The sequence below is a fragment of the Pongo abelii genome, chromosome 10 (genome assembly GCF_028885655.2).
Source record: "Pongo abelii isolate AG06213 chromosome 10, NHGRI_mPonAbe1-v2.0_pri, whole genome shotgun sequence".
NCBI classification, from domain to species: Eukaryota; Metazoa; Chordata; class Mammalia; order Primates; family Hominidae; genus Pongo; species Pongo abelii.
The window spans coordinates 102,880,060-102,897,932 of record NC_071995.2 but is presented as its reverse complement, the minus strand read 5'-3'; the positions used below and the strand labels follow the sequence as shown (position 1 = coordinate 102,897,932).

The following is a 17,873-nucleotide window of genomic DNA, read 5'->3' as shown; positions in this document are numbered from 1 at the left end:
TTCTGAGACAGAGTCTCACTCTGTCACCCAGGCTGGAATGCAGTGGTGCGATCTTGGCTCAGTGTAACCTCTGCCTCCTGGGTTCCAGCAATTCTCTTGCCTCAGCCTCCCAGGTAGCTGGGACTACAGGCGCACACCACCACACCCAGCTAATTTTTTTTATTATTTAGTAGAGATGGGGTTTCACCATATTGGCCAGGCTGGTCTCAAACTCCTGACCTCAGGGAATCCAGCCACCACAGCCTCCCCAAGTGCTGGGATTACAGAAGTGAGCCACCATGCCAGGCCCTTTCTTTGTATTCCTTTGGAGACTGAGCAGAGGCTCTCAATGCCCAGGACTCTGCTTCCTTTAAGCTACTAGGCATGAAGTTTACCTCCTCTTCCTAAACTGGAAGGGCCCACTTTTCCTAATAGAAATGACGGTGCTGGCCACTAGCAGATCCTTTTTGTTTTTCGAAACAAGGTCTCACTCAGCAATCCAGGCTAGAGTGCAATGGTGCAATCATAGCTCACTGTAACCTTGAACTCCTTGGCTCAAGCAAACCTCCTGCCTCAGCCTCCTGAGTAGCTAGAACTATGGGCTCATGCCACTGTGCCTGGCTAATTTTTTAATTCTTTATTTTTGTAGAGACAAGCTCTCACTCTGTTGCTCAGGCTGGACTCAAACTCCTGGCCTCAAGCAATCCTACTACCTTGGCCTCCCAGTGTGTTGGGATTAGAGGCATGAGTCACCAACAGGCCTAGATTAGATTCTTAATAATGTTTGCCTGTGAGCCCTTGGGATTTTCTGACCCACAAAAAAGGAGCACCATGGTCCTAGAAAGAAGCTTTCCATTTTACTCCACCAACCTTTCTCTCCCTGGGATTTCCCAGTAGCACTTTTCATGGATCTTTCACCTTTACTGATCTTTGTATGTCCCTGCCAAAATTTCTGAATGCATCTCAATTTATATTTAATTCAAATACTATTTGTATTACTTATCAGAAAGGAGACAAATTTGCAAAAGTAAAGTTACCATAAAACCAGCAAATACTGTATCTGTAACTAGATTCATGAGTAATAAGAATAATAATTTCAGTAAGAGGAAACTCTGGGTAATACCAAGGCTATAAACTAGGTAAAGGCTAAAGGTAAATATGATTAGCTCCAGGAGAGTGCCCTGTCTAAATGACCAAAAAGAGGAATCAACTAGCAAGTGCTCACTAAACAATATAAACCTCAAGGAAGACAAATTAAAGCCAGATAGAATAAATGAAATAAAATGTACAGTCAGCAGCTATGATTTACATATTAAACAGAAACTTACCTATTTGATCAAGTTCAAGCACAAAATAAGGAACACACAGAGATTTAAATAACTTCTTTACCTGCAAGAAGTTGAAAAACAAGGAGGAAAATGAAAAATGAGGTTATAACCAACAGGAGAATCTCTTATCCACCTTTGTTACTTCCTTCCTCAACCAGCCTTCACCTTTGAAAACTTTCCAATTCACTTTTATGTAACCCATAAGATTCTCCCTGTTGACAGAAATGATATTTACAAGAGTATCTGAAGTCTGTTGATTCTATTCAATTGTCAATGATTCATCTGTATCGCTTCATAAGATACATTTTATATGTTTAGTGACTCAGTCTACCTCATTATAAAACGGGTTTAATACTATGTTTAAAAAAGCATTGGAACACTTAATGTTTCCAAAGCATTATGTGGCAAACCCGGGAAAAATATATTTTACAATAGTCAAAGTATTATTTCTTTTTTGGCTGAGTAACCCTCAACCAATAAATCAGTTACAAAAAATCTATTATGCTCTGAGACTGTTAAATAAAACAAACAAACAAAAAATCTTATGCTCATGGTTATACAAATTATACCGGTAAAAAACAAAATTTTATTTAAAAGTTACTTATACCACTAGATAACATTTAAACTACTAACACAAGAGACTTTTATGTACAAGACACAAACAGCCTGTCAATAATTTAGGAAAGTTTAGAACCATATTCCTCCAGTTATACAATAAAATTTAAAAGGCCAGAGTAGCCTGAAGTTCACAGAGATGATCAATGAGGAAAATGATTCTTGAAAAAAAACAAAAAAAGAAAATATATTCTTGTCTCATTCTAAACTTAACTACTAAAACAGTAGACTTCCTATTGTATAGAAGTACACTAGGAGCTTTCTATCATTTCTATAGGACTGAATTCAACATTTTGATAAAATGGGAAAATAAGTTCATTCATACAACCTCATTAGTCTTCTTTTTCTTTTCATTTTCATTTTTTTTTTTGAGACAGAGTCTCACTTTGTCACCAGTGGAGTGCAGTGGCGCTATCTCAGCTCACTGCAATCTCTGCCTCCCAGGTTTAGGCGATTCTCCTGCCTCAGCCACCCAATTAGGTGGGGTTACAGGCATGCGCCACCACACCCAGCCAATTTTTGTATTTTTAGTAGAGACAGGGTTTCACCATGTTGGCCAGGATGGTCTCTGTCTCCTGACCTCGTGATCTGCCCACCTCGGCCTCCCAAAGTGCTGGGATTACAGACGTGAGCCACTATACCCAGCCAGTAGTCTTTTTCTTAAACTCTTTTAGATGTCACCTAAGCCCCAGTCTGAATCTGAATTCAGTTCCCCCCACCACTCTGAAATAGCTATAAGAAACAAATATTGCATTTCTGAAAAGGTGGAGAGGGATTATCTTTGCACTTTAAAACCTCTTCACAGCAAGATGCATGCAAAACACATATGGTAATTAATGTGTTATGCAAGAGTGGAAAGCTACCTTTATGTAGACATTAGTTTCCTTATGGGCACTTCCCAACTTGAATTAATGCAAATGACATTACTCATCCCATAGAGAAATACACATTCATCAGACCAAGTACAAATATAAAAACAAAGTTTCTCTATTCTGATTTACTCATATCCCAGTTGTTAAATGAGATGATTAAATAAAAACTAAAGAAAATAACCTGGGAAAATTCTACTTCAAGGTAATTTAAATAAATAAATAAATGTGAACAGCTAAGTATATGAGTTGTACACCCTCAGAAGAAATTCACCACTTTACCAGGAAAAGCACCTAATCATCTTTCATGGCCAAAGGCATCGAAAATTAATTTCCAAATTAACTGGCACCAATCTGAAAACAATCTGAAATCAACAAGGTAAAACCAGGGGATGTTTATCTAGAAGACTTGACATACCCAGGGATTGTTTGGATAATGATATTAAATAAATTTGCCAGGATGACTATATGTTGTTGTTGTTGTTGTTGAGACAGTTTCACTTTTCTTGCCCAGGCTGGAGTGCAATGGTGCGATCTCGGCTCACTGCAACCTCTGCCCCCCGGGTTCAAGCAATTCTCCTGCCTCAGCCTCCCTAGTAGCTGGGATTACAGGCATGTGTCACCAAGCCTGGCTAATTTTTGTATTTTTAGTAGAGACGGGGTTTCTCCATGTTGGTCAGGCTGGTCTCCTGGCCTCAGGTGATCCGCCCGCCTCGGCCTCCCAAAGTGCTGGGATTACAGGTGTGAGTCACTGCGCTCGGGCAACTGTATGTTTAAATAAGCATGCAAATAACTAACCAACAAATGTTATAGGAAAAGTTCTTCATTCCCAGGCTAGTTTTAATTAAGTGAAACTGGGGGAAATATAGGCAGAGCTTTACGTTTTCAGGGATAGGCAGGAAAGCTGGGAAATGAGGGAGTTAGTAGATTTCAGAGATAACAGTAAGAATAAGAACATTCTGGGGCATAATGGGGACTAAAAAAAGAAAAGAAAAAAAAAAGAACAATGACAGGTCAAAGAGATCTGGGATTGCAAGGAGCACACTGACTATCTACCACTAGTAGCAATCCTGACCACTAGCCCAACTCTTCATTCCAGAACTAGAGCAGGGTTAAAATCAGAATTTTCTGTTTATTTATTTATTTCTTAATTTTTATTTTATGTATTTATTTATTTAGATAGAGTCTTGCTCTGTCACCCAGGCTGTAGCTTAGAGGCAAGATCTTGGCTCACTGCCACCTTAGCTTCCTGAGTTTTAAGTGATTCTCATGCCTGTGCCTCCTGAGTAGCTGGGATTACAGGCGTTCACCACCACGCCTGGCTAATTTTTGTAGTTTTAGAAGAGACAGGGTTTCACCATGTTTCCTAGGCTGGTCTTGAACTCCTGGCCTCAAGTGATCTGCCTGTCTCAGCCTCCCAAAGTGCTGGGATTACAGGTGTGAGCCACTGTGCCCATATGTATTTATTTTAGAGACAGGGTCTCACTCTGACACCCAGGCTGGCGTGCAGTGGTATAATCATAGCTCACTGTAACCTTTAACTCCTGGGCTCAAATGATCCTCTCACCTCAGCCTCCTGAGAAGCTAGGACTACAGGCACATGCAAACCATGCCGATATATATATATATATATATATATATATATATATATATATATATATATATATATATTTTTTTTTTTTTTTTTTTTTTTTTTTTCCATAGACATAGAGTCTTGTTATGTTGCCCAGACTGGTCTCAAACTCCTGGCTTCAGGTGAACCTCTTGCCTTGGCCTCCCAAAGCATTGAGATTACAGGCATAAGCCACTGTGCCCAGCTCCCAATTCTTTAATAATGTTTGAAAATATAAGTAGAGTGACTGAATGCCTGGCACATAGTTGGCACTCAAATGGTAGCTATTTACCCACTGATAGGATTAATTGTACTTAGCATTAAGTCAGGTATTTGTTGATTACCATTTTATCTAGCCTTAGTACTGACAGAACGAAGATTAACCACCCAAGGTTTTAAGTCCTGATAGGAAAAGGAAAAATGCAAATAGTTCTTTTATTTAACAAACACTGATATAGTGTTTACTATGTGTCAGGTATGTTCTATGGCTTTTATAAATATTAATTAATTTAATCCTCATAACAAACTTATGATATAGGTACTATTATCATCCACATTTTACAGATGGGGAAACTGTGGCACCACAGGTAAATAACTAAAGCCACATGGCTGATAAATCACAAAGCCAAGATCCACACTCTGACTTCAGAGTCCAGGCTCTTAACCTGTTTGGTAACGAAAAAGACTAGACAAGCACGTAATTTCAGAACTAAGAAAACCCTCAGGCTGGGCACAGTGGCTCACGCCTATAATCCCAGCACTTTTGGAGGCTGGCGTGGGAGGATCACGACGAGGTCAGGAGTTCCAGACCAGCCTGGCCAACATAGTGAAACCCCATCTCTACTAAAAATACAAAAATTAGCCAAGCATGGTGGTGTGCACCTGTAGTCCCAGCTACTTGGGAGGCTGAGGCAGGAGAATCACTTGAACCAGGAGGCGGAGGTTGCAGCGAACCGAGATCACACCACTGCACTCCAGCCTGGGCAACAGAGCGAGACTGTCTCAAAAACAAAAACAAAAAAACCCTCAATAAGCAACTAGTTCAAGCCCTTCATTTTAAAGATTAAAAAAAGGAAGTGGCAGGCAGTGGGGGGGGGGGAGGGGCAGTAGGTCCCAAAAGCAGATAAGAATTGCAGAGCTAGATAATTAAGCCCCCAGATGCCAAGAATTACATAGCAGATTTCTAATGCCCAGCCCTCTTCTAAATTCTCTAGCACTTACTGCCTGTCCAATCATGTAGAATTTAGCATGGGTTATCTGACATGGTTTTTCTTCTTAAGCCTATGTTCTGCCCTCTCAGTTGAGCAAACCCCCAGGGATGGGACTTGTGTCTTCTGCCTCTTTGCAATCCTACTCCCAATATGATGTCCTACATGAAAGGCATCACTATCATATTGATAGGGATGAAACCTAAGGTGGCATCGATGCAGAATGTGTTCAGGAGAGAGACAAGGATGAAAGGGTCTCCCTACTTCAGTGTTTTCGTCGCCCACCTTCCTTTTTCTTTACTTGGGGAAAAAAGTGCGCATGTGCACAGACACACACACACACACACACACACACACACGCACACGCACACGCAGAACAAGAGACAGAAAGAGAGAGAGAGAGTCCAAAAAGCCCATAAGCCCATTTATTTCTATGTAAGGCTTCCAGAATAAAAAGGCTTCTGAATTCAAACTCCTTGAGATCTGGAAAGTAAGTCATGAGGCAGACAAGTTGAGAGAAAATTAAACTTAAAATAGGCCGGTCGCAGTGGCTCATGCCTGTAATCCCAGCACTTTGGGAGGCCGAGGCAGGTGGATCGCAAGGTCAGGAGATCAAGGCCATCTTGGCTAACACAGTGAAACCCCATCTCTACTAAAAATACAAAAAATTAGCCAGGCGTGGTGGCGGGCGCCTGTAGTCCCAGCTACTCGGGAGGCTGAGGCAGGAGAATGGCGTGAACCCGGGAGGCAGAGCTTGCAGTGAGCCGGCATCGCACCACTGCACTCCAGCCTCAGCAACAGAGCGAGACTCCGTCTCAAAAAAAAAAAAAAAAATATATATATATATATATATATGTATACACACACAATAATAATAATAAATTAACCTCCCAGTGAACCTGGACAGATGGCCATTTATATTTACCTAAGACTCCATTGTGTAGGCCTAGAGCTAAACTTCAGTAACATTTAAATGCCCTCAGCGTTCCTATGAAGCACCAGACAGATCAGGTTTGCTTTTCAATTCTCACCTTCATTAATGGTTAAGTCCACCCTGGTTTATTCAGGGTGGACTAAACTAATCCTCCCCTTGGCTGTAACCACTGACCTTTTCTCTCTGATAATCTAAGATTAAGAACCAAGTAGGAAACAGTTTATTCTTTGTGAAGTTATTTTCCCCATAATAAACCACAGCATGAAGAGATATTTATCAAAATTTGGTAGTACCCTAAGTAACCATTCCTTATGAAATACTCCCTACAGACATATCTGAAACGGCAGCAAATCAACTGGTTTGGTAACCCCCCCACCCTAACCTTCCCTGACCTTGACTACCTGAAAATATCTCATACTTCCCAAAAGCTCAGAAAGAGATTATTCAAGCAATATTTTGTTATCAAATCCACATTTTACAATTACTCTGAAGCAAGTTACACCTACATACATTTTTCCTTTTTTTTTTTTTTTTTTTTTTTGAGACGGAGTCTCACTTTGTCCCCCAAGCTGGAGTACAGTGGCACTATCTTGGCTCACTGCAACCTCCGCCTCCTGGGTTCAAGTGATTCTCCTGTCTCAGCCTCCCAAGTAGCTGGGACTACAGGCACATGCCACCATGTTGGGCTAATTTTTGTATTTTTAGTAGAGATGGGGTTTCACCATGTTGGCCAGGATGATCTTGATCTCTTGATCATGTGATCTGCTCACCTTGGCCTCCCAAAGTGCTGGGATTACAGGTATGAGCCACTGCGCCCAGCCTACATACACTCTTCCTAAAGGCAAAATCCAATTGTTTACATTTGAGCTCAAAAGTCTATCAAATTCCTACAATTCCATTTAAACCCCTTGAGTTTAAAGCCTTACCTCAGTACAGCGTGTGCATGTGGACCTACTGAAGATGACCACGGAGTGACCGTCTATATAGGCCTGAAGCAGGGCTCTGGGGTCTGCAGTGGCCGTGCTGGTGAATCCTGCTGGGTTCTCTGGCAAAGTTTTACCAGGGTGATGATCTTTAGCTAGAAGTACTGGAAGTAAGGATGGTAATTATCACAAAGGAAAACAGGATGATGCATTTTCTAATACTAGGTTCACTCTAAAAGCCATACCATTTAAGTCCCACAGGCCAAAATAAGGAATCTGAGGAAGGAAGGACTCTAATGAAGATTATAGATTTAGTTCTTTCATCTGACTGGAACCTCTGACAAATTATTCAATATTCCTGACTCAGATCACATTCAAGATATGTTCTCAGGGGATCCTGCCAAGTAACAAGCCATAATCAGAACCTTCCCTGGACACAGGAAAATAAGTAACAGGTTGGAAATACTGAGGCCACATTTTATGCCATCTCTATTCCCAACCATGGTTTAAATGCAGAGAGGCCAAATGTCAGACAGACGTCCCCTTCCAACACAACCCTGCTTACAGACACAGGGGCAGACCACTCAAACCAAAGCTTACATGTTTTATCCCAGGCTAACTCCTGGATAAGCAGACACAGGATCTTCAGGCAAGATGCAGCAAGACTGCAATAAAATACTTTCTGCAGATAATTTTCTCCTCAGGATTTTGTGCTGGCCCAATCAGGCATCAAAACAAACATGATCCAGCTTAGTGGTATGTTATCCCCACATGACAGCACTGTCATCCTGGGTGTCATCACCAGTCAAAACCACCAAGAGATTGCTACCTCCAACTTGTAAAAATGTTTAAACTATCCATCTTCTTCAGGGCCCACGAATAAACCAAGCTCAAGCCCACCCTTACTACTTGTTCCTTAGGTGATTTCTTCTCATTTCTGCTGATATCAAGTAAGCCATTCATCCTTCTTCAATCTCCTTATCATCTTCATAGTTGATATTTGTATTTATCCAGAACTAGACAGAGGGTTAATGTTTGTATGCCTCCTTTCATTTAATCCTTCCAGCAATATCGTTAGGTGGGCACTGCTACCATCATCCCCATTTTACAAAAAAGGACACATACTCAGAGAGGTTATGCAAATTCCTCAGGGTTGCACAGCTTACAAAAATTCAAACTTAGGTTATCGTTCTCTAGAACCTACATTTTTAAAAAAAAAGCTTTAAAATAAAGAAGTCTTTTTGAAATATAGTTTTTAATTTTGATCAAGTAAAATTTATCTTTTTCTTTTTTGCTTATACTTTTGGTGTCATATCTAAGAAACTATTGCCTATTCCAAAGTCACAAGGATTTTATTTTTTTTCTAAGAGTCTTATAGTTTTAGTTCTTACTTTAAGACTATGATCCATTTTAAGTTAATTTGCATGTGTTGTATGAGGCAGGCATCCAGCTTTCTTCTTTTGCATGTGGATAACCTGCTGTCTCAGCACCATTTGTTGAAAAGACTAATCTTTCCCTATTGATATGTCTTGCCACCCTTGTCAAAAATCAATTGACCATAAATGTAAAGGTAGAGCCCATGCTTTTAACCAGTATGTTATACTCTCACTACACCTAGACCGATATTTAAATGGTGTTAATAAAATCAGCTAAATCCCCAAAATGTTTATTATTAACCGTTATGTCTAGTAAGCTTTCACTTTTTTTTTTTCTTTTGAGACGGAGTCTCTCGCCCAGGCTGGAGTGCAGTGGCGTGATCTCAGCTCACTGCAAGCTCCGCCTCCCGGGTTCACACCATTCTCTTGCCTCAGCCTCCCCAGCAGCTGGGACTACAGGCGCCCACCACCACACCCGGCTAATTTTTTGTATTTTTAGTACAGACGGGGTTTCACCGTGTTAGCCAGGATGGTCTCGATCTCCTGACCTCGTGATCTGCCCACCTTGGCCTCCCAAAGTGCTGAGATTACAGGTGTGAGCCACCGCGCCCGGCAAGCTTTCACTTTCATCATACTTTTGGTACTATGTGTTTTTAAACCATGAACATGTATTATTTTATAAAAATAGTTTTTAGAAAGACAGTTAATTTAAGAAATTTTTAAATAACCCCTATCATACAATGTCAAGACAGGGTCAACAACCAAGAGACTGTTTCATTATATACCAGACAATCAAATGTTACTAATACTTAACATGTGGATAGAAAAGTGAAAAGGAACATAGAAATCTCCTTATCTTTGAGATATAAGTGCTATGATCTGAATGCTTCTATACCTCTAAAATTTCTCTGTCAAAATCTTAATTCTCAAAGTGACAGCATTAGAAGGAGGGGCCTTTGGGAGGTGATTAGGAGCCCTCAAGAATGGGATTAGCGCAGTTATGAAAGAAACTCCAGAGACCCCATCTCCCCTTCCACCATGTGAGGACACAGCAAGAAGGTACCTACTGAGAATCAGGAAGTGGGCCCTCACCAGACATGGAATCTACTGGCACCTTGATCTTGGACTTCCTAGGCCACAGAACTGTAAGAAATTGTTTTCTCTTATTGATAAGCCTCCTACTTTATGTTATTTTGTTTTACCAGCCTGAACAGATAAGAAAATGAGAAGTGGGTTCTTCTTAAAGAAAAACTAGCTTGTTGTAATTTCTCGCTTGTTGTAATTTCTCTGGGAGGGGGGCAGTGGCTCATGCCTGTAATCCCAGCACTGGGAGGCTGAGGCAGGAGAATCACTTGAACCTGGGAGATGGAGGCTGCAGTGAGCTGAGATCGCGCCACTGCACTCCAGCCCAGGTGACAGTGCGAGAGACTAGCTCAAAAAAAAAAAGAAAAAAAAAAGAAAAACTAACATTTGTGCCAATTAATTATAGGATCCCAGAAAAGCAATGGGACTTACTTGTTGCAGAGTATACCAGAGCAATCTATACCTACAGTATCTGCCTTCCATAAGTGGAAGGGAGGCCTCTCAACCCTTATTTGCATCTGAATAACCAAGACTTCCTAGGTCTCATCCTTATCCCTAACCTACTGAATCAGACTTGCAAGGCATGGGCTTAAGCATGCATATCTGTGTGTGTGGCCAGGCGTGGTGGCTCACGCCAGTAATTCCTGCACTTTGGGAGGCCCATGCAGTTGGATCACCTGAGGTTAGGAGTTTGAGACCAGCCCAACCAACATGGTGAAACCCCATCTCTACTTAAAATACGAAAATTAGCTGGGTGTTGTGGCACAAGCCTGTAATCCCAGCTACTTGGGAGGTTGAGGCAGGAGAATTGCTTGAACCCAGGAGGTGGAGGTTGCAGTGAGCTAAGATCACACCACTGCACTCCAGCCAGGGCAACAGAGTGAGACTCTGTCTCCAGTAAATAATAAATAAATAAACAAACATATTTATGTGTGTATATATTTACATATGTTCACACACATATATGCATATATTTTAAATGTTCACTGGTAGTTCTAATGCATACTGTTAATTAAGAACTATTGGACTAAAGCAACATGACACATGACTGTAGCCTCATCAATGACACTTCAAAACTTTAAAATTAAACTCTAGTTCTCATTTTCTGTTCTCCATTTTTCTTATTTTAAAAAGTAACATATAAGTAAACATTCCTCGTGGTAACATTTCAGAGAATGAGAATCACAGAATGTTAGCTTGGGAGACACATTTGGGGTCACTAGGCCAACTGTGTTCATTCCATTGATGAGGAAACTGAGGTCCAGTCAGGTAATTAATTGGTATCGGCGTCAGAGCTGTCACACAAGCCTCCTGATTCCATAACGCCTTACTGACTCCTTCGATTTCATGGGATGACTGACTCTAAAAGCAGGTGACAATTCCTTACATAACATCTATGCCAAGGGCACCACCCAACTATTAGGCTCAGATATTTGCCAAGACACAGAACAGAGAAGGACATCACAAGGAAAGGAATAACTTCTGTGATTAAGAAGAACTGCATTCTTACTGGGGAGAGACTGTTTACCAAAAAAACAAAACAAAACAAAAATGTACAAATAGATGGAAAGATAAATAGATAGGTAAATAAATCATAAGAGGTTAGCCACTACCTGTAATCAAAATCATCAGAATTTTTCCTTAAATTCTGCCTCTAACAAAAAGGGAAAATAAAATGTTGTTTATGTTTATCATTTGCTTATTTTTCCCCCTCAAGTTTGAAATAAAATTTGAAGCAGCATTCAAAGAAATATGTTAAGTAAATGTTGCAAGAACAGCACAGAACCAGGTAGTCAGAAAAACGCAGATAAAACTGTAATGGGCCAGGCGTGGTGGCTCACACCTGTAATCCCAGCACTTTGGGAGGCTGAGGCAGGCAGATTGCCTGAGGTCACGAGTTCCAGACCAGCCTGGCCAACATGGCGAAACCCTGTCACAATGAAAAATACAAAAATTAGCCAGGCATAATGGCGGGTGCCTGTATTCCCAGCTACTTGGGAGGCTGAGGAGGGAGAATCACTCGAACCCGGGAGGCATGGTTTGCAGTGAGCCAAGGTTGCGCCATTGCACTGCAGCCTGGGTGACAGTAAGACTCTGTCTCAAAAAATAAAAAAAATAAAAAACTGTAATGATAAGTTGCTTCCATTTTGCCCCAACTTTTTTGCCTGAGATCAATTCCTAATATTTGGATCCATGAAGTACTTACTATTCACTTGTAAGAACTGAAACTAAAGAGTAATAATAAAATAGCCTCCCTACTTGTATTTATAAAAGTAAACAGAGATCAGTAAAAGAGATTAGACAGACCAGAAAGAGACAAATACAGAATCACTTATGATTTTTAAAAAGCCATTACGTGGCCGGGTACAGTGGCTCACACCTGTAATCCCAGCACTTTGGGAGACCGAGGCGGGCGGATCACAAGGTCAGATTGAGACCATCCTGGTCAACATGGTGAAACCCAGTCTCTACTAAAAATACAAAAATTAGCTGGGTATGGTGGTGCACACCTGTAATCCCAGCTACTCAGAAGGCTGAGGCAGGAGAATGGCTTGAACCCGGGAGGCAGAGGTTGCAGCGAGCCGAGATCACGCCACTGCACTCCAGCCTGGTGACAGAGCGAGACTCCATCTTAAAAAAAAAAACCATCACAAAGCAATAAAATGTACTTTCAAAATAGTATGGCAATGATGACTTGATAATTTGGGGAAAAGTTTTTTCATTTTATTATTGTATAACACAGCATATTAAATGGAACCTTTCCTATATCTCTAGTGAGTAATAACTTCCCAACTTAGAAGTAAATACAAACAAAAAGAGCAACAGAATATACCGTAAAATAACAATAGTTTTTTGGGTTTTTTCCCCCAAATCAATAGGTCTTTTATTGTATCATTTAAATATCACAAATAGGTCTTAGGAATCATCCGGCATCTTGTTTCTATAGCTGGAAACTTGTATAACTATAGAAACTTGTATCTATAGTTTCTATAACTCTTAGATCTTATTTATTAGCCTGCTGAATAGTTTCTTTTTCAGAGACAAAGATACTATCCCAAAATTTCCTGATATCCTTGTTTTTAACCGTTTGTGGCTTGCTGAATCAAAGCCACTGAATATGAAACAAGGTCGGCCAGGCGCGGTGGCTCACGCCTGTAATCCCAGCACTTTGGGAGGCCGAGGCAGGCGGATCACGAGGTCAGGAGATCGAGACCATCCTGGCTAACACGGTGAAACCCCGTCTGTACCAAAAATACAAAAAATTAGCTGGGCGCGGTGGCGGGTGCCTGTAGTCCCAGCTACTCGGGAGGCTGAGGCAGGAGAATGGTGTGAACCCAGGAGGCGGAGCTTGCAGTGAGCCGAGATCGCGCCACTGCACTCCAGCCTGGGTGACAGAGCGAGACTCCGTCTCAAAAAAAAAAAAAAAGAAACAAGGTCAACGTCATTTCCTTCAAGGATTAATTCATCTTTCTGGGCTTGAGATACTGAACAAGCAACACCTGGCCTCATCCAAACCCTGTAGATGTATTTTTCAGCCAAGAAATTTCGGATTTCAACAAGAGATCCATTCTCCTGGATAAGGACGTTGATGGGGAAGTGAGCATACATAGACCTTATCTTGTAACGGAAGCCCATTGTAACACCCTTGTTATACCCTTCTATGCATGGCTACAAAGAATCCGAATGCTAGCCAGCTCCTTTCTGTTTCCCCACCATTTGTCAATCCGGTGCCTCTTTTTTTTCTGAGTTCTTTCTACATTGATGTAATTGAAGTCCCTCCACAGGGTTCCTCTGGGGCCCTTCACAATCACTGTGTGTCCCTTCAGAGTAATGTCAAGAGTCTGATTGCTGAGAATGATCTTCATTCTTGCAGTAGATGCAGCAAAGAAAGATAATAGTTTTGTATAAGGTGAAAGAGCAGCATAGGGAAAATACTTGTAGGGAAAAAAAAAGAATAAAACAACAAAAATAACTCCAGCAAATTGGTAAGAAAACAACAGGACCACAAATGATAAAATGAATAAAGAACAAAAACAGCCAATTCATTAGAAAGAAAATAGAATAAAAGATCTATTTATTTTATTTTTATATCATAATGAGAAATGCAGATTCAAGCGATGAAATGTCTTTTTTTTTTTCTTTTTTCTTTTTTTGAGATGGAGTCTCGCTCTGTCGCCCAGGCTGGAGTGCAGTGGTGCAATCTCTGCTCACTGCAACCTCCACCTCCCAGTTCACGCCATTCTCCTGCCTCAGCCTCCTGAGTAGCTGGGACTACAGGCGCCTGCCACCACGCCTGGTTAATTTTTTTGTATTTTTTTAGTAGAGACGGGGTTTCACTGTGTTAGCCAGGATGGTCTCGATCTCATGACCTCATGATCCACTTGCCTCAGCCTCCCAAAGTGCTGGGATTACAGGCGTGAGCCACCACACCTGGCCCCAAAATGTCATTTCTTACATACAAAAAAAATGAAAACTCCCAGTGCTGATAAATGTACACCGAAGTGAGTCCATAGGGCTGTGTAACACAAGCTAATACTATTCTTTCGGAAAACAATTTGACAGTGTGGGTCAAAAACTACTCAAATGGCCATACTTTTTTTTCTTTTTTTTTTTGAGACAGGGTCTTGCTCCAACACCCAGGCTAGAGTGCAGTGGCTCAATCTCGGATCTCGGCTCACTGCAACCTCCTGAGATGGCCATACCTTTTAACTCAGTATTCTTTTCTTTTTTTTCAGATGGAGTTTCACTCTTGTTGCCCAGACTGGAGTGCAATGGTGCGATCTCAGCTCACTGCAACCTCTGCCTCCCGGGTTCAAGTGATTCTCCTGCCTCAGCCTCCTGAGTAGCTGGGATTACAGACATGTGCCACCACGCCCGGCTAATTTTGTATTTTTAGTAGAGACGGGGTTTCACCATGTTGGTCAGGCTGGTCTGGAACTCCCAACCTCAGGTGACCCACCTGCCTCAGCCTCCCAAAGTGCTGGGATTACAGGCGTGAGCCACCGCGCCCCGCCTTAACTCAGTATTCTTATTTGTGATGACCAGCCTTTAAAAAAAAAAAATCTAAAATAATGAAAACATTGAAAGACCCCTACCTCCTAGCCTTCTCTTAGGGAAAACTTTCAGTAGTTTTTATTAACATAGCTACTATCACCTAGTTAAATGGGGATAGTCCCAAATTCCCTTTCAATAAAAGTGCTATAGCTTTAGGATCAATCATGTTAACTTCCTGTAAAACCCAGTGGAACAAAACAGGCCACAGGCCTATCAATACTCACCATTCCCGACCTCCTGAACATGTCCATAACCTTTCTAGATACAGGGACAAAGTTATACCTTGCCTCAGCCTTTCTCTCTCCCAAGGCTAAGCTGCAAAGAGGTTCTCTCCCTGCTCTACAGCCTACACCCCTTTCTTTTCCCTGTCTTCAATCCCTTCTTTTTATCCAATTATTACCAACAATTTCATTATAACATCATTAGCTGTTGCAAAAAATTAGAAACAACACATGTCTGACATTAGAGGAATGGCTAAATTACAGTAGCTCTCTTGTTCTAACCTTATTTAGTGGCTGCATACCATTCAAGATTCAAAATAATGTGGAAATAGTTTGACACAATTATTAGTTTTTTAAAAACCTAGAATACCAAGTCCTATGTACCACAGTTTTACAATTCTGTGAAATCGACATATAGGAATCCTGAAAAAGAATGTGCAAAATGGTCATATTAGTTATATTGGCATGACAGAATTATCCATGACTTTTCTTTCCTGTATTTCCCAAACTTAAAAAAAAAAAATTAAAGTTGCATACCAGCCTATTGCATTTGTTCCTGTCTCTGACTTCACTAAACAGAGAAATTCATTGAAATCTTTGTACTCTTAGGGATATAAAGCAAGATATTTGAACTGTGGGATTACTAAAGGAAAACACTTCCACTCCAGGACACTCCTCCTCAAGAAACATCTTCATACAATTCATATGTGCTTGTACCTGCCAAAACCACTGACTCTCACCCATGACTACTGCCACCTGAAAGCCTGCAGAGAGCCAGGTTTTGAGTGGCTCTCAGTCTACACATTGCTTAGAGAGCTATATAACTGATACTTATCTCTTTGGAGAAACCTTGATCAGCCACTTAGCTGTGGGAAGAAGCTCTAGTTTGACAACAGAGGAACATCATGGTATGTAAGGAATGCAACTTAACTGGGGGAAACTGGAAAACAGAAAGGTAGTATGAAAGCACAGGTAATAAAGCCACTCTCCTATTTTGAGTTAACCTCAAGTGGCATTTCACAGTAAACCAGGACAATGAATGAACTTCAAAGCAGGGAAACAAAGGGGAAAGCAAAGAGGAGCCTGGCAGATGAAAGCACATGGCAAGGCTAAACACAGACTAAAACTGCCATGTGTTAGAACTTGAGTTTTTGCCATTAATGAGCAACACGATCACTTCAAGTGTGATGATAAAAATTTTACAGCACGCCACTCCGCCTGCTGTCATCACTTTCTGGTTTACAGGTTTGTCATGCACATATTTTTACTTGTTGCCTGTGGTTAAAAGCAACTGGACTGCAAGTCAGAAGAAATCAAGGATTTCCACAGAACCCCAGACCTCTTAACAAAACTTATTCAGTTCAAGCGCAAAGAGTATGGCAAACACACACCACTCTCAGAAGATTCCTTTTAACAAAGTAAGAATTATTACAATATTTTATTCAACCCACAAGACACACAAATATTACTCTTGGGTCTGACAAGACCCCATTAAGTAAAGAAGTTACTCCATGAAAGACCTAAGAGTGGGGAAGCTTAAATGGGTAAGCTATACCCATTACAGTGTCTACAAATCAAGTGAAGACAAGAAGGTAGTTATATGTGTTTCTGAAAGTCTGTAGGATATGAGACAAGCTGGAAAAATAAAACAGAAGTCTTTATGGAAACACAAGGAAGGAAGACTAAAGACTCCCTAAAAGGACATGATAATGAATTTCTAGTGTTGAAATTAATAATAAGTACATCTTAGTTATTAGTAGTATTTATTTACCAAATTGAAATAAAACCCTAGGTAGGTTTTTTAGCCTTAAAAGGATTTTTAGTTTTTACAAATAAATGTCATAAGAAGAATTTAAGTGCTATAAAAAGGACTACAATATCCTGGTTATAGCTCTTGTGCTTGTACCTCCTTTAAAGGAGTCTTATTTAAGGTTAAGATTAAACCTTAGTTATGTTAGGGTCCTAGCCAAGAATTCCCACTTGCCTCACTCCACAGTTGTATTCTAATATGATTATATGCCAGGTCCAGGATTCAGTGCCTGTGTGAGCCTGAGAATACACATTTGAAAGGAACTCTCTCTTCCACAGAGGACTGGTTTATGGAATGGTTCATGATAAGAGAAATTACACCAGAAATCCATGTAGGCTACCACTGTAACTAGACATTGTGTGTTTGAGGTAGGAGGGGGTGGGGGTTAGTCTTGGTTTACTGGATCACTCAGCCCCAAGAGTCTCCTGTCAGGGTTGGGCTCTACCACAGGGAACGTGGAAGAGGTACTGAAGGACCAAATGGAAGAAGAAAAACATACCCTTTCTTTCACCTAGCTGTAAATTTAATATTGATGCTGTTAATAAGATAAGAAAAATCATTTTAAAAGCAATACTACAGAGCTTTTCTTTGTTTAGACGGAGTTTCGCTCTTGTCACCCAGGCTGGAGTGCAATGGCATGATCTCGGCTCACTGCAACCTCCATTTCCGGGGTTCAAGCAATTCTCCTGCCTCAGCCTCCCAAGTAGCTGGGACTACAGGCATGTGCCACCATGCCTGGCTAATTTTTGTATCTTTGGTACAGACAGGGTTTCACCATCTTGGCCAGGCTGGTCTTGAACTCCTGACCTCATAATCCACCCACCTCGGCCTCCCAAAGTGCTGGGATTACAGGCGTGAGC

The 17,873-nt window shown here is 41.0% G+C and overlaps 1 protein-coding gene and 1 pseudogene across 1 annotated transcript in view; both read right to left on the bottom strand.

The window, feature by feature from the left end:
• Positions 1–294: 294 nt before the first annotated feature.
• The window catches only part of LOC129049333 (thioredoxin reductase 1, cytoplasmic-like), a 44,577-nt gene continuing 26,998 nt past the window's right edge, over positions 295–17,873 (bottom strand). Inside the window, exons 2-3 of the mRNA XM_054528172.1 lie at positions 7,472–7,632; positions 295–1,368 (exon numbers count right to left, since the gene is read on the bottom strand). Coding sequence (XP_054384147.1) covers positions 1,285–1,368; positions 7,472–7,632 — 245 coding nt within the window. The 3' untranslated portion in view covers positions 295–1,284. The remainder of the gene's footprint in view (positions 1,369–7,471; positions 7,633–17,873) is intronic.
• Positions 12,932–13,965, bottom strand: LOC100454230 (large ribosomal subunit protein uL6-like; annotated as a pseudogene).